Below are 14,452 nucleotides of genomic sequence, written 5' to 3'. Positions count from 1 at the left end.
GTACAGTACAAACCAGAGCTAAAAGTTTGGCCAATACCAGCTACTAGCTAACTATCTACTAGCCAAGTACAGTACAAACCAGAGCTAGATGTTTGGTCAATACCAGCTACTAGCTAACTATCTACTAGCCAAGTACAGTACAAACCAGAGCTAGATGTTTGGTCAATACCAGCTACTAGCTAACTATCTACTAGCCAAGTACAGTACAAACCAGAGCTAAAAGTTTGGCCAATACCAGCTACTAGCTAACTATCTACTAGCCAAGTACAGTACAAACCAGAGCTAGATGTTTGGTCAATACCAGCTACTAGCTAACTATCTACTAGCCAAGTACAGTACAAACCAGAGCTAGATGTTTGGTCAATACCAGCTACTAGCTAACTATCTACTAGCCAAGTGCCACCCAAACCTGAGCTATATGTTTGGTTACTATTGGTCAGAAGGCCAGACACACTAATCCAAAGGGATGCTTATGTTCGTATATGTATTCTAGATATACAAGTAGGCAATTATTGCTAACATAAGCCGCAACAGCTAAAATCTGTCTCTCAGGGCTTTGTTTCTTTAAATTTAATTTTCAGTCTTCCTGTATTTACACCCTTCCATAATATCAAATCAATCACTTAATGCAGCTTCAAGGATTAACTCAGTTTTGTAATTAGTTACCATCAATGTGAAACTTAGGCATACTTTATCTGTCACATTGTAAATGTTGTAGACAAAATGTGTGTCTAATCACTGACATCCTTCATGATAATGTTATACCATTGTTACTGTCAGTCACATGACACCCACAGAATGAGATACTATCTAAGCAAAAAACATTACACAAAAAAGTTGAATGCACAATGACTGAGGAACTGTCAACTAAATGTAGGAGGTAGTGAAGGGGCTGTAGCTGTAAACGACACCGGTATTGTCCTTTAAATCTCTGCTGCACAAACAGGGCCGCACCTGCTCAGTGTCACACCAGGGGAAAACCAGAGGGCGCTCATACTGTTCTGCTCCCACAGTGGACCCGATCTGGATACATCATGGTGCTTGTACAGCAGAAAGAGAGCTTTGACTTCTGGTAATGCACATTTATCAGCTGTGCAGGCGACGGCCTGCGGTGTGATGGACTTAAGAAACTGTTTAAATTTCTCCATTTTGATGTAGCAAAGTGGGGGAGCTTTAGAATCTACTAAACTCCCAGCAGAACAACTATAGATCAACCTAACTACACAATAACTTATAAAACTTGTAGAGTACTACACAGATAAAATGGATATTTCTAAAATATTGTACTACAATGTTTTGATGTGGTTGTATTATCCATCATACCAGTGTTATTGTCGAGATTTTTACTTTAACATTTTAGCACAGATCCTGAGAACCATCATGGCATGATAATATTATGGTCTCGGTATATTGTGGGACAGGCTATGTCTCTTAGTTTGTTAGCATCGTTTAATGTGTCAGAGACGTATTCTCATAGATTCACTGCACTAGCTGGGACTAGGTGTGTGGACTCGCGAGAACTATTTGGATGGACATTTGTTATTTGGTTGTGACAAAAATGGAAAGACTTAAAAATATGTCAGTGTCACTTGTTGATATTTTGTTTTGTTTTGCTTTGCTTTGCCATGCTCAGTTGTTTTCAAATCTGTGAACTTGTTTATTACATGTCTGAATAAGAAAATAACAAAATTCCAACAAAACATGTCTTTTCTTATGCATACAATTTTACTTTTGTATGCTCGTCTAGGCTTTTTATAAGCAGAGGAGTATTTTTTTGTTGTTTTTAGCTCCACCTGGTGAACGACCTAATAACTGCTGCTTATCTTCAACATAACATGGTTCAGGTTCAGAGTTTACCTAACAGATTGGGCCCATAAACTGTGCATACAACATAGTTGAGGCAGAAATCTTCACAACAGAATGATATAGGCGTACAGTTATGGTCATATGTTATGGTTTACACACTAATTAATTAACCACTACATTAGCCAGTAACCTTATTTTCCTATGCTACATGAAAATGCAGTTGACGTTCAGGTCTGTTGTCTAGTGGAGCCACTACAATAAAGACCACCGGTCATTTAAAGCCATGAATGGATCTTTTCAGAGGTGAAATCAATTGAAAGTTGCTACAGACGGAGCCTGGGGGGGGGTAATAAACTTTGCTTATCGCTCCCACCCTTCCCCCATTTAAGATCCCGACCTCCTGCTTCTGTTGGATGATCATGTGCATCAAGTGAAATGGCTTGAATAGGGATAAGACCCGGAAGTTTGTTATCGCCTTCAAAGTAAAAGTATAAAACGTACTCTTAAAATGTGAAAAAAGCTAATTAGATCATAGTCGCGGACATTTTCATGAAAGTGTTTCTCTATTTATATACAAAAATAAGGAATATTTAAATAAACATTAACTCATGTTTCAAATGCTTTGTTGAATTGTACAGTGCATAAATGCCGTAACTGACCATCCAGTATCAAACATACGTAAAATGAGCATAAAGGCATAGGCCTAATATAATGTAGGCTCCAAAAAACCCAGCTGTGGAGCAGTTATGTTTGTCACATTGTTTTCTGCATTGTCAAACTGTTTCTCTGTATTTAATTTGTTACAAAGTATTGTAATCTAGTGAGAAGAGGAGCTCAATTTGGATATAAGCACATACAGTCCTACCATTGTGTTTTACTGGACAAGACATTAACTCATTATTTCTGTTCAATCAGACAAATAACAAGCATATAAAGCTACAAAAGCATTTTTTTCCTAACTTGACAAGTAGGAAATGTGGGTAGATAGTTGTAGAGCTTTAAACATGGTCGCCAGAGGGCGTAATTACACCTCTTTGTAAGAGTTTTATTTTCAAAAGGTTTAGCGGAAGTGCGTAACTATTACGTTGAGCTTCACGGTTATTTTTAAACGCTAGTTTCTGTGTCATGACTTTAGCTCCGAGTCGCGTTTTCAAACTCCATAATGCGGCGTTACATTCGTGCACTATTCTTGTGCACGGTGTTTGCCGTGTTTTCGGGCTTGTATGTTTACAGTAAGCTGCTTTACTCAGACGTGCCGGTCGGAGGAAACGGACTGAAGAGGGTTTTCAACCCACCGAGAGTACCCGGAGGCAGGCGAGGGACGGTGGACAAAACTGGGCCCCAAAACCCACATTGGTTTAATAGGTAGGACTGGCTTTTCAGGTCTTTAATGCTTTAACTGGGTACGGCTGTTTCAAAATAGATATATTTCGTGCGATACACGGAGATGTGGAGATATGTAAGCTACTCTGTAAGGTACCACACTTCTGATGCATAGGAATGTGACGCTGACTGACCCAATGCAGATAAAAGTAGCCTTCTCTTCATATAGCTGACGTTACGTCTTTCTACAAGACAGTAATGACGCGAGACTTGGACAGGTGTGTGACTTGTTTGTTCCAAGATTAATACGTCACTAAAATGTATACAATTATAACTTAGTAATACGAAGAATAGCCCCAAAACAGTAGGTCTCCCACAGCCCAACCCAGCCTCAATGTTACCTTTTGCCAGATTTTCATTGTAAAAATCTGATGAAAGTCGATGGAGGATAAATACATCATCATGTTGAAGGGAATACTGTGATGTAATCAAGTGTTTAATGTATGATGCAGTTGCAAATCAAGCTTTGTTTGTTGTCACACCTGACTGCCAGATCGAGTTTGAGGAGAAGGATAGATGGGAGGAGTAGCTAATAAAGTTAAATGGAAGAGACAACCGGTTTCTTACAGAGGTTACTGGCGCCAGGACTGTCTATTTGAGATAAAATCCACAGGGTACCTACTACATAAGTATTTTGTTATCAGGTTCTACAAAAATGTCCCTAAAGTGCTAACTTCAATTTACTTGTTTTTCTGACCAGAAGTTAGAAAACATAAGCATCGAGTTTACTATGACAAAATATCAATGGAAAGCAGCAATTTTTCACATCTGAGATGCTGAAACCAGAGAATGATTTTTTTCTTGCACTTGTTTATTCCCCGAGTTTGGTGGTGTGTGGCTACCACCCAGACGGTAGTCATTCCCAGCCAAACTCTAATCGGAGTAAAGTCATTTAAGACAGAAGAAAGTTTTCTTTTTTAGCTTTTGACAATTAATGTCAAACCACTTAACTGATTCGCTATTAAAGGATTTATGTCACATAAATTTCTCTATGTGGCATAATAAGATGATTTGCTAAAATGGCCTAATGCTGATCCTCTGGAGGCTTGACATTGATGTCTTTCAGTAATATTTTTTACATAAATAGAAAAGTGGAGTATGCGTTTGCTTTATAGACAATAATTTAAATTATGTGCCCTTTGGTGTCAAGGGTCATAACAAATGCTAAGAAGAAAGAATACCTGACACCTACGCCACCATGATGAAGCCTTTTGCCAAAACGCATAGGTGCTCACCATGCAGTATTACAAGGTTATTATTATACTCTGACTTCGAGTACTTGGGGTTGTTGTAAAATCTCTTCAGTCTCCTAGCAAAGAAAGCGTGATTTAAACAATTCTGAAACTTCACTTATTACAACATCTGTCCAACTCTCCATCCTCTTACTCAGGTACATAATGCGTCAGCGTGGTCAGGGGGTGGCGGGTGGTGGCGGCGTTCACAGCACACCCGAACCTCCCATGCACCTGGCCGTGGTGGCCTGCGGGGAGAGGCTGGAGGAGACCCTCACTATGATCAAGTCTGCGGTGCTTTTCAGCATCAAACGCCTCTCCCTGCACATATTCGCTGAAGATCAGCTGCACGCCAGCTTCATGGAAGCCGTGAGTAGGAAATATTTTCAAAATTAAAGTCTGGAATCTGACCTTCAAATCGCTTGCCTGACCGTATCCTATGCTATCTGTCCCTACTAGCTACTTAATAAGTTATCTGCGTTTCAGTTGGAGTCGTGGCCTGGTTTTATTCGCTCCAGGTTCAACTACACTGTCTACTCCATCAGCTTCCCCAGCGAGAACGCTGCCGAGTGGAAGAAACTCTTCAAACCCTGCGCTTCTCAGAGGCTCTTTTTACCTGTGAGTGTCTTATTGAGAAAAGAACCACTGCGGAAACACTTATCTGACGTCAATCTGATATTCTCAGTTATTTGTTTTTGGAGTTCTTTTTAAAGAAAAAACATAACTAAAGTTAGAAAATCAAGGTCTGGAAAACTTGGAGTGCTGTTCAAATCCTCTAGTGAAATTGGGATTGCCCAATTTTAAAGGTGCCATTTTTTTGTGAATTTATACTGTAAAATCTACAGAGTAAAATATACAAACCAAAATATAACTGTATTTTGCTTGTATATATTATAAAAGAGCACTGTAGTGAAATGTAATGTTTCCAAATCATTGTAGTTCACCTTTTATACAAGATAGCGAATGTCTTATAATCTGTTACCCTGAGGCTAATCTCACTGCAGAACGTAACGGTAGCATATCCAATTAAAAACACTGGAGAGCATCATTACTGTCCTAAGTGACATCTGTCTTTGTGTCTTTTTTAAAAATCTGTGCAGCTGATCCTAAAAGACGTGGACTCGATCGTGTATGTCGATTCAGACATCCTCTTCCTGCAACCTGTAGACCGCCTGTGGGCGTTCCTGTCCAGGTTTAATTCCTCCCAGCTGGCTGCTATGGCCCCGGAGCACGAGGAGCCCCGTATCGCCTGGTATAACCGCTTCGCCCGCCACCCTTTCTACGGCAGGACGGGCATCAACTCAGGGGTCATGCTCATGAACATGACAAGGATGAGGGACATGTTCTTTAAGGTAGGGCTGCTGAATGCTGAAGACACATTCACCATGTTGTTGGGCTTACTGTGTTAGTGTAATACTTTGATTGGCCACAAGATGTCCTCCTTCCTCTGCAGTTGTAGTGGTCTGTGATAGGATTCAATGTGATCCTGTTGCAATGTGAAGCACCCAACACTTGACAAAATCCTGACACAGTTAAGGCTGACTTTACTTTTTGAATGTTGTGCATACATATCTGTGTTGACAGAATGACATGACGTTCGTGGGGCTGCGTTGGGAGGAGCTGCTGATGCCTCTGCTTCAGAAATACAAACTCAACATAACCTGGGGAGACCAGGACCTTCTGAATATAATTTTTCACCACAACCCTGGTAAGGTTGCATGCTAACATAACACACACAATGCCTTTTTAGCCTCCAAAGACTAATAAACTCATATTGACAGAAATACTTCTCACACTCGTCAAAGTCTACAGGATGCCCTCTTTGTAGCTCTGATTTGTTGTCATTTATCTGTGTTTGTGCACCTTTATTCCCAGAGTGCTTGCTGGAGTTTCCCTGCCAGTGGAATTACCGTCCGGATCATTGTATCTATGGCAGTAACTGTGCGTCAGCTGAAGAAGACGGTATTTACATACTACATGGAAACAGAGGAGTTTACCACGACCACAAGCAGCCAGCCTTCAGAGCTGTTTACGAGGCCATACGAAAGGTGGGCATGCCTTTGTGTGTTTGTGTTCATGTATGTGAGATGCTTGAATACACTTATAGTTTACTTCTTTAGGCTTTGTGAATGCAGTTACAGTACTCTCTTTTTATGTTCATCCAAACATGGATTGGGCTTGGTGGGATTAGTGCACTGCTCATACCAGGAAAAATTGGCACTAAAATGCAGAACTCCCTACAAGAAGGAGGAAATAAAAGACATTCACATTATCTGTATTAACACTGAACTCCAAGCTGATGCACCAACTGCCAAGATTGATCTGCTTTGATGTATCTAATATTGGCCTCTGTGTGTAAAACTAACCATTAATCTTTTTAATTGCCTTTTATTGTTAATTTCGTCACAGACTTGTGCAAAACGTGTAAAAGAAGCTCTTGAAGATGCCCTTGCATCTCTGTAAGCTATTTCACTTCTAATTATTGTAAAAATAATTAGATGTAGTCAACAAGATATCGTATCAGGATGTTCATCAGTTCACCTACAATGTAAAAACCAAACCAATGATCAGTAATGTAAAATATGAACAGAAAAAAGCAAGTTTTACTGTCTGGCCCTGAGGCTCCAATGGATTTGTCCTATGCTGTGTTTTTACAACTCACGCACATTATACAGGCAGATACTTATGGTAGATGAAGAGAAAAGGCATCCTCATGTTGCAGCCTATCTTGAGTAAAGGATGCAGCTTTGGAAACACTTGCTTTCTTGTTATGATCACAAGATTTACTGGATTCCAATTTCTGTTTCCATCTGCATATACTGGAAGCAGGCAAATTCTCAAAAGGCATTTTGGGAATTACCAGAAGTGACTTAAAATGAGCAAGAGCACTTAAAAAGGTCTCTTGAGTACACCAAAGTTTCAAAAGGTTCACCAGTCTCTCAAGTGTTGTAAGTGTAATTTAGAACACAGCGGCTGATGGAAGGAGCCCTTTTATAACCCCAGTGACACGCCTGCTTTCCTCCACTGCCCTCTTTCTTTACCCTCCTAGATGAGATTTTGGATTGGTGCCGACCCCAAACGCCGTAAGTGTTAGTGACACCATATTGTCCGCATTGGGAAACACAAATCTCCACCATTTTCAGAAGGGCTGGAGTGAAAGCTAATTTCCCCCATGAGGATGTTTATGGGATGTTTACCAGCAGTATAATGATATTGACGACACGAGTGGCATTTACTTAATGAAGCCATCAACATTGGGAGTCTCATTGCTTTCCTATTAACAAAGCATTGAACATAAATCAGAGCGATGGCGGATCTATACCTTATCCATGGCCTGCAGTTAAAACTACAGCTTTATAAGACAGGATCAATTACATCCGTAGACACACATGAACCTTCGCTGTATCTGCTCCTAAGGGCCCATAGCACGCATTCTTCCAAAAGTCTATGTAGGTATTGGCACTTTCATAGATATGTGATTAAGTCTGGTTTTCCAGGAGGATGGAGGAGTATAGATTAATCCTCTGCGTGTTTTATCTCACTGGACAGAGTATTTAATCCAATTTTTTGCTTGTTCATCCGCAGCACAACCTCAGGCTTTTTTTGTGTAGTGTTATGGTGTGAATAACTAACAGAACAGTGCTACGTTGGCAGCTCGGTTAGTGTGAGGATTCAGAAAACTGGAACAGGAAAGAGGACTCACACACAGACTCACTTTTACACAATTTATATAAGAGTTACTGGGAAATATTCACGTTTAGAGTCATACATAAGTTTATTGGCTCTCACAAACAATAGGCCCAGAAGCAATGACTCAACATCATAACATGTCCCAATGTGCAGGGGAGTAAAGTTACCATGCGCAGACTTTGAGGCACATTGATCAGAGCCAACCTGTCTCCGTTGGAGAACCACTGGAGATTTTTTTCCCCCCACATTTTTTGTTTTCTGTTGTTTTCACTCCTTTACATGATCATTGAAGTTGATATAACTTACCCGAGCTAAGTAGCCACAATCTAGCTTTTTGTTAGTCAGCATAATTGCAAACTTCCTACTCATCGCCAAAAAAATATAGTTATGTCCACAGTAAGACAAAGGCAGGAAAACATGACATTTATGTAGGGCCACACACAGCTAATGATTGTTTTAAAATTTTATTAGTTAAAATGTCACAAAATAGTGAAAAACAAGCATCAAAATGTCTCAGAGCCCTTTGTGACATCTTTACACAGCTTGTTTCGTCCAACCAACAGTCTAAAATCTGAACACATTACAGTTATAAAAAGGAGTAAAGCAGCAAATCCTCACATTTGAGAAGCTGGGACAAGTGAATAATGAGCCTTTTTGCTTGATGAATGGCTTAAATTAATAAACAATAATCAAAATTGTTGTTAAGTTTAGACTAAAGACTAACAGATAAATCAGCTGTTTATCTATTGTTAATGTTGCAACAAGTCTTTAATTCTACCTTTTTTAAAGATTTTTTGTTTTGTTCATATCAGTTAATTTTCTTAATAAACTGGAGACAAATGTACATAAATCAGTGTCCATGCCCTGTATCCTCACACAAAGAAATGGGAATACAAACGGCAGCGCTCCTCCCTGTCTGTCCGCCGGCCTGTGTCTCAAACAGACCACAGCGGTCTGTCCGTCATAAAGCATCTTCTCCCTCCCTCCGCTGCAAGAAGAAGCTGAGCCCAAGAAGCAGCAGTTAAATTTTTACAGCCGGCGGTACATTTAGAGTTGCAGTCTGCACACCAACAGTGCCCCATCAGCCACACAAAAATCAATACACCAACTGTAAATGCAACTTTATGACCGTGTGTGTGTGTGTGTGTGTGTGTGCGCGCGCTCATAAAAAAGCCACTCTTTGTGACCCAATATCAGGGACCCAATCGCAAGCAAATGAGCTGGCATAAAAAATGGTAATTCCCCTTTGATTTCCTCGGAGCGTTGTAAAGGCTCCTTCATTATTGGGAAGACATGAAATTTCTTCTGTAATCCCCAGTTATCACTGGACGGTAAGCCTATAGCATAAAACTGACTCCAACAACGTGGGTTGCTTTATGTTGTGCCCAGCTGACCGATCAGATTAGATTTGGAGTCCCATCTGAGTCCTGTGTGCCTTGCAGATTTAGTTTTTAATTTATCCAGGCAAAGATATCTTGCCTGCCCAAATGCAACCCAAAGCACCACTTCTTTGCTTTCTTCCTGAGGGAACCTGATCAATTCCACTGGAACAGGGGGTTTGAGAGCTGTCCTCGGGAGAGTTTTGGCAGTAGTTTGGGATTTCAGCTGCTCATTTTATGTTTCCAAGCCCACTCCTCCAACCTTTAGACAACCACCACCCCCGTGTTCCTGCTCTCTGAAGAAAAAGGGAGAGACAGGAGAGTACAAGTCATCTAACTTGGCAACATGAGACAAGACGGATATACAAACGTCCGTGCCACTCTGCCTTTTATATTCAGCACTTTCCTGGTTTTATCAAGTATCTATTCTGCTCTTTGAAAGCACAATGCTTTGCATTACCTGAATGTCTCTGTCAGTACATTTTAAAATGAGGATCTTATTCTCAAAATAAATATTCAGTGCTTGGAAATGGATTTTCTCTCTAGAACATCTAAGCTACTTTAATCACACTAAATCTAACCAATGGATTGTTTTGTCGTTCCAGTTCTCTTTTGGTGCAGACCTAGTGACTTCCCTGTTGGATCCTCTCGAAGAGGAGCTGCTGAAGACAACACACACTTACTGTGGAAAGTCCCACCATCTCTTCACCAAGCGGCTGGCACACAGCCTGGCAAACATCAACAGGAAGGCTCCGCTTGGACGGTGACAGAAATGGATCACAATGATGGGACAGAGGCCAACAGGAGAGAGACTTCGCCTTAGTCTAACTTTGAAGAAAAGTTACAGTGGTAGTTGTTACTGGCCATACACACTATACATACACAAGAATCCAATCCAAGCTGAATCCTGCTGTTCAAAGCAAGATCTTTCTACAGATATACAAAATATTCTGAGTTGTAAATGTGTTTTTAGCTGGCACACTGTTCAAAAACAATGAACAGAAGTTGTCCAAAGATGCATAGACTACTAAGTGGACAACTAAAGAGTGGAGCTTTTAGATTATCTTAGTGAACAGCTGCTTTAAGCTCTGTAAGACAGTTGGGATTGTCTCAGATTGAGGCTACGTCCACAATAATAAGTTTAATAATAAGTTTAATAATAACTTGATGAAAACTCACATGACAATTCACGTACACTGGGCGTGCGAGTGTCAGTGTAAACAGGAAGCAGATTGTCTACTCTGCTAACACATGAGTATAAGACATAGCTTTAATGTTTTGGCTTGATACACTTGACATGTTGTTACTGATAAGACCAAACGAAGAAGTGAACGTGGGTGTCTGTGCCACTGTTTTCAAATTTCTCCGTTTCCACCCGTTCAAACACAACACAGTCCCGGAGTTCTATACTAAAATGTGGTCAGCAGCATTTTCAAAATCTCCATTTTAGGACTTAGAAAACACAGAAGTAGAGTGGATGCTGGGCGTAAATGTAGCAAAAGTAACCTGAGACTAGAAACTGCTAACCTGTTTCTATTTCTCTGGATAAGAGTTTGATGTAAATGCATGACATCGAGTGTAAACGCCAGTTGGCCTTGAATTATTGTATGTATCCCCCCCCCCCGAGTGATTTTATTACAGAATTTCACAGCATTGTATATTTTATGGAAACTTAATTTTTGTTTTAAAACCAACAAGCATCTCGTCTCTTCCAGGTAATTTTCCCCTTTCAGTGCCTTTAGGTTACTGACTATTTATCATGGTGCTAATTATCTGTAAAAGTTTGGAAGAGTAGCTCTTGACTTTCCATATTGGAGATTTTATTGAACCTTGTGAAACACTCTTATTAAAAGAGACAAATCATATCAGAACTGGACAAAGGCTTTCAGCAGGGCGCATTTTTAGGGATGTATGCACTTTTTGAACCTTCAGAAACCACTTCATCACCAACAAGATGGGAGAGAAGTAATTTCAGAGAACACCCATGGAAAAATTATATTCTCAGTGTAAAGTGATTAAATGATTTCTGGAATAGTTTTTCATCTGGGATTTTCCACAGTGGCGGGGGTTGAGCTTATGAAACCTCTGTCAGAGTACTGTTCCTGAGTAAATGTTTTAGTATTGATATGTTATTTTATCTGTTACACAGGTAACAAAATGGGGTGATTCATATAGTGTGTTGTTCAAAGCAGGTGCGGGTCATTTTTGTGTTGTATAATGTCCGTTTTACAGTTTTGTGATGTCAGGTCAAGTGACTCCACACAAGTTTGTTTTTGTAATGCAGAAAAATTGCTATTGAACATGTGAATAAGCTACAAGTCCGTCTCCTGATGCCAAAACATTTCAATTTATTACTTTTAATTATTGGTTTTGCACCATTGAATGTATTTTTTTTTAACACTAAGATTTGAAATCAAAATGTTATTATTTACTTGTTTGTATGTGTGTCATTGTGTTGAAAAATTAAATTGCTGTTTGTTTTTACATTACAGATCGTGTGTGTGTAGCATTTTTTGCCACCTTTGTCCACTATTACTTAGGAATCAAATATATTCTTTTGATACTTTATAACAGTTTTGAAAAAGAATGATTTGATAAAATAAGTAAATCATTATGTTCATGTTTTGAATTAAAATTGCTGCTATCATTTTCAGTTAATATTTAAAGTCATAGGTCCTCTGTTAAATGGACCTGGATCAGGCAAATGCAAACATCTCATATTAGGTTTTTCTCTCTTTACCAAAATAAGGTATCTTAGTTGGTTTATTATGTAAAGATCTAGCTTGAGAAGAAGATTGATGCTATGCTAGTTTTGCCTCCTTGGGCAGATGGACGTCCCAATAATCTATGACTAGGCCACCAGTGGAGCTACACCATTTCTGCTCCAGCTGTGAGGTGCTCATAAAGTGTATGTAATGGACCAATAACGCATCCGTATAGGTGGCTGTTTGTGACACTGTGGAATTGACTATGGAGAATGAGTTTATGCTTATTCCCATTAGGTGGGGGTACAACCATCCATTTATGGCTCCAGAGGTAGTTTGATTCATTGCACTGCAAATATCCTTCATTCATCACGATATATCTATATGAGAGCTTATCAATTACCTTTATTGACCTGTGTGCTTAAATGCAACATGTAACAGGCCGGGGCCCCAGGGAGAGGGAGACAATGGCTTGAATTGAGCACCATGTTGAAAAATTCAATATCAACCGTCCTCCAAGGTTTCACTTCCCTGAAACTACATATTTTATATAGTAATAAACAACTCTGATTTTTATTTCTTTTGTGCCATCACAGATGAGAGAGAAACTATTTAAAATAAATATGGGACATCCAGTGTTTAGGGTGGGGTCAGAGTGGAAGATGAGGGGAAATGGGCACGTCACAGAAATGGATGTGAGTGTGTTTGTGATAGAGAATCAGAGTAAATATATATATATATATATATATATATATATATTTAAAATCCTGGTAAGGTTGGCCATTTTTCTCTTTTGTCAAAGGACAAAATGTTGAAGAGGAGAGACGAGTGCATAGTGGGAGGACAGAGAAAAGGCTGATAGAGTGTGTTAGTGATGAAAGAAAAGAACAAGGCTGTCATAGCCAATATAGCAATTAGGGCACTCTGTAGCTTCAGAGCTTTATCTTTTGGATAGAGACAACAGAGTTGAACCTCAAAATTGTATCATCAAAAGAAAACAGAAAAGGAGATATTTCTACAGAAACAAACATATTCCAGGAATGCGCACCATTTGGTGGAAGTACAGTGTAGCTGCAAATAAAATAGTGGGCTAATTATGAACTGTATTCATTGATCGAATAGGATAAACCACCACTAAGGCTACAAAACACCCACTGAGCTACAAAGGACTCTATGTGTAAAGTGGAGAAACTAATTTTCTCTTTCACATGAGGATAAATAGATGGATTTTAGATAAACCTGAAAGCACCAGAACGTAATGAGGTGGACAGGTGCAGCATGAGCAATCTACCTGGTCATGTTTATATCATCACTGATCGAGGAGGAATCTGATGTTGCATATACCTGCTCACACATGACCACATAGATTCTGGAGTCACCTCAACTGAGATCACTGTGGCATTTATCAGATCTTGCCTCCAAAGCACCTAAAGGCTTAAATACAACTTTTGCAACACCTGATGGTGAATATGTTAGCAAACATTTGCCTATTTAGACATCCAGCAGACTGGGAGAATATTAACATACATTTTAAGTCACCAGAGTCCAATATTCACTCTTCCTATAGCTCTTTTTTTCGTCCCCATCAGTTCAAAGCTAAATGCTTAAATATGTTCATCACCTAGTTGCTAACTTTGTCTATCTACTGTTGGTGCTGGGCAGGTAGCGTACAGTGGGTTTATCTGAGATTTTAGCATTGACAGTACGATAGTGACCCAAAACAGTTAACTTGAGTACTGTAAAATCAAAATAAAACCAATGAGCCGAGAGACGCTAAAACTAAATAAAGCTCAGTGGAACTGCAGAGTTGGGCAATAATTCTCTGTGGATCCATCTTTGTGAGTGGCACCTCTGACAGTGCACATGGTAATTTCATCGATCATTTATATAAAAGTATTGATGGATTGAAATAATTCAAAAATTGATTTTGACAACTTGTAGAACTACAGAGCATCTGCAGCAAACTGTCCATTGGAAGTCAAACCCACAGCCCAAATGTGGTAATTATTAATGGATTATTGCTGGTCTATAAAGCATTAGTTAAAACTACAAACCTATGTATAAGTAGGCCTTATTTGAAAGTAGTAACTATTTCAATAATAAACTATTTCAATATAGTATGTACACTTTGATCTAAAGAATTTCCTCTCATTCATGTGACTTGATATAGAAAGACAAGACAGCAAATGTCTAATTCTGACAGCTTGATGTAATGCACAAACAGTATATGGATGCATAATGCACGCATACAGCTACA

General features: G+C 39.4%; 1 protein-coding gene across 1 annotated transcript; it reads left to right on the top strand.

Moving 5' to 3' along the window:
* Positions 1 to 2,892: 2,892 nt before the first annotated feature.
* Positions 2,893 to 11,956, top strand: gxylt1b (glucoside xylosyltransferase 1b). Its single transcript, XM_046072513.1, has 7 exons — positions 2,893 to 3,171; positions 4,580 to 4,790; positions 4,908 to 5,039; positions 5,522 to 5,773; positions 6,006 to 6,129; positions 6,297 to 6,469; positions 10,096 to 11,956. Exons 1-7 carry the CDS (start codon positions 2,969 to 2,971, stop codon positions 10,255 to 10,257), a joined length of 1,257 nt encoding a protein of 418 aa, XP_045928469.1. The 5' UTR covers positions 2,893 to 2,968; the 3' UTR covers positions 10,258 to 11,956.
* Positions 11,957 to 14,452: the final 2,496 nt, after the last annotated feature.

Source organism: Micropterus dolomieu, linkage group LG16 (assembly GCF_021292245.1).
Source record: "Micropterus dolomieu isolate WLL.071019.BEF.003 ecotype Adirondacks linkage group LG16, ASM2129224v1, whole genome shotgun sequence".
NCBI lineage: Eukaryota > Metazoa > Chordata > Actinopteri > Centrarchiformes > Centrarchidae > Micropterus > Micropterus dolomieu.
The sequence above is the reverse complement of the archived record's forward strand: the minus strand, read 5'-3'. Positions and strand labels throughout refer to the sequence as shown.

Bases quoted from the DNA above. Each gene is read 5' to 3' on its own strand.
- gxylt1b (XM_046072513.1), top strand. From the start codon at position 2,969: ATGCGGCGTTACATTCGTGCACTATTCTTGTGCACGGTGTTTGCCGTG. The intron at 3,172-4,579 runs GTAGGACTGGCT...CCTCTTACTCAG, and splicing joins AACCCACATTGGTTTAATAG to GTACATAATGCGTCAGCGTG. The intron at 5,774-6,005 runs GTAGGGCTGCTG...CTGTGTTGACAG, and splicing joins TGAGGGACATGTTCTTTAAG to AATGACATGACGTTCGTGGG.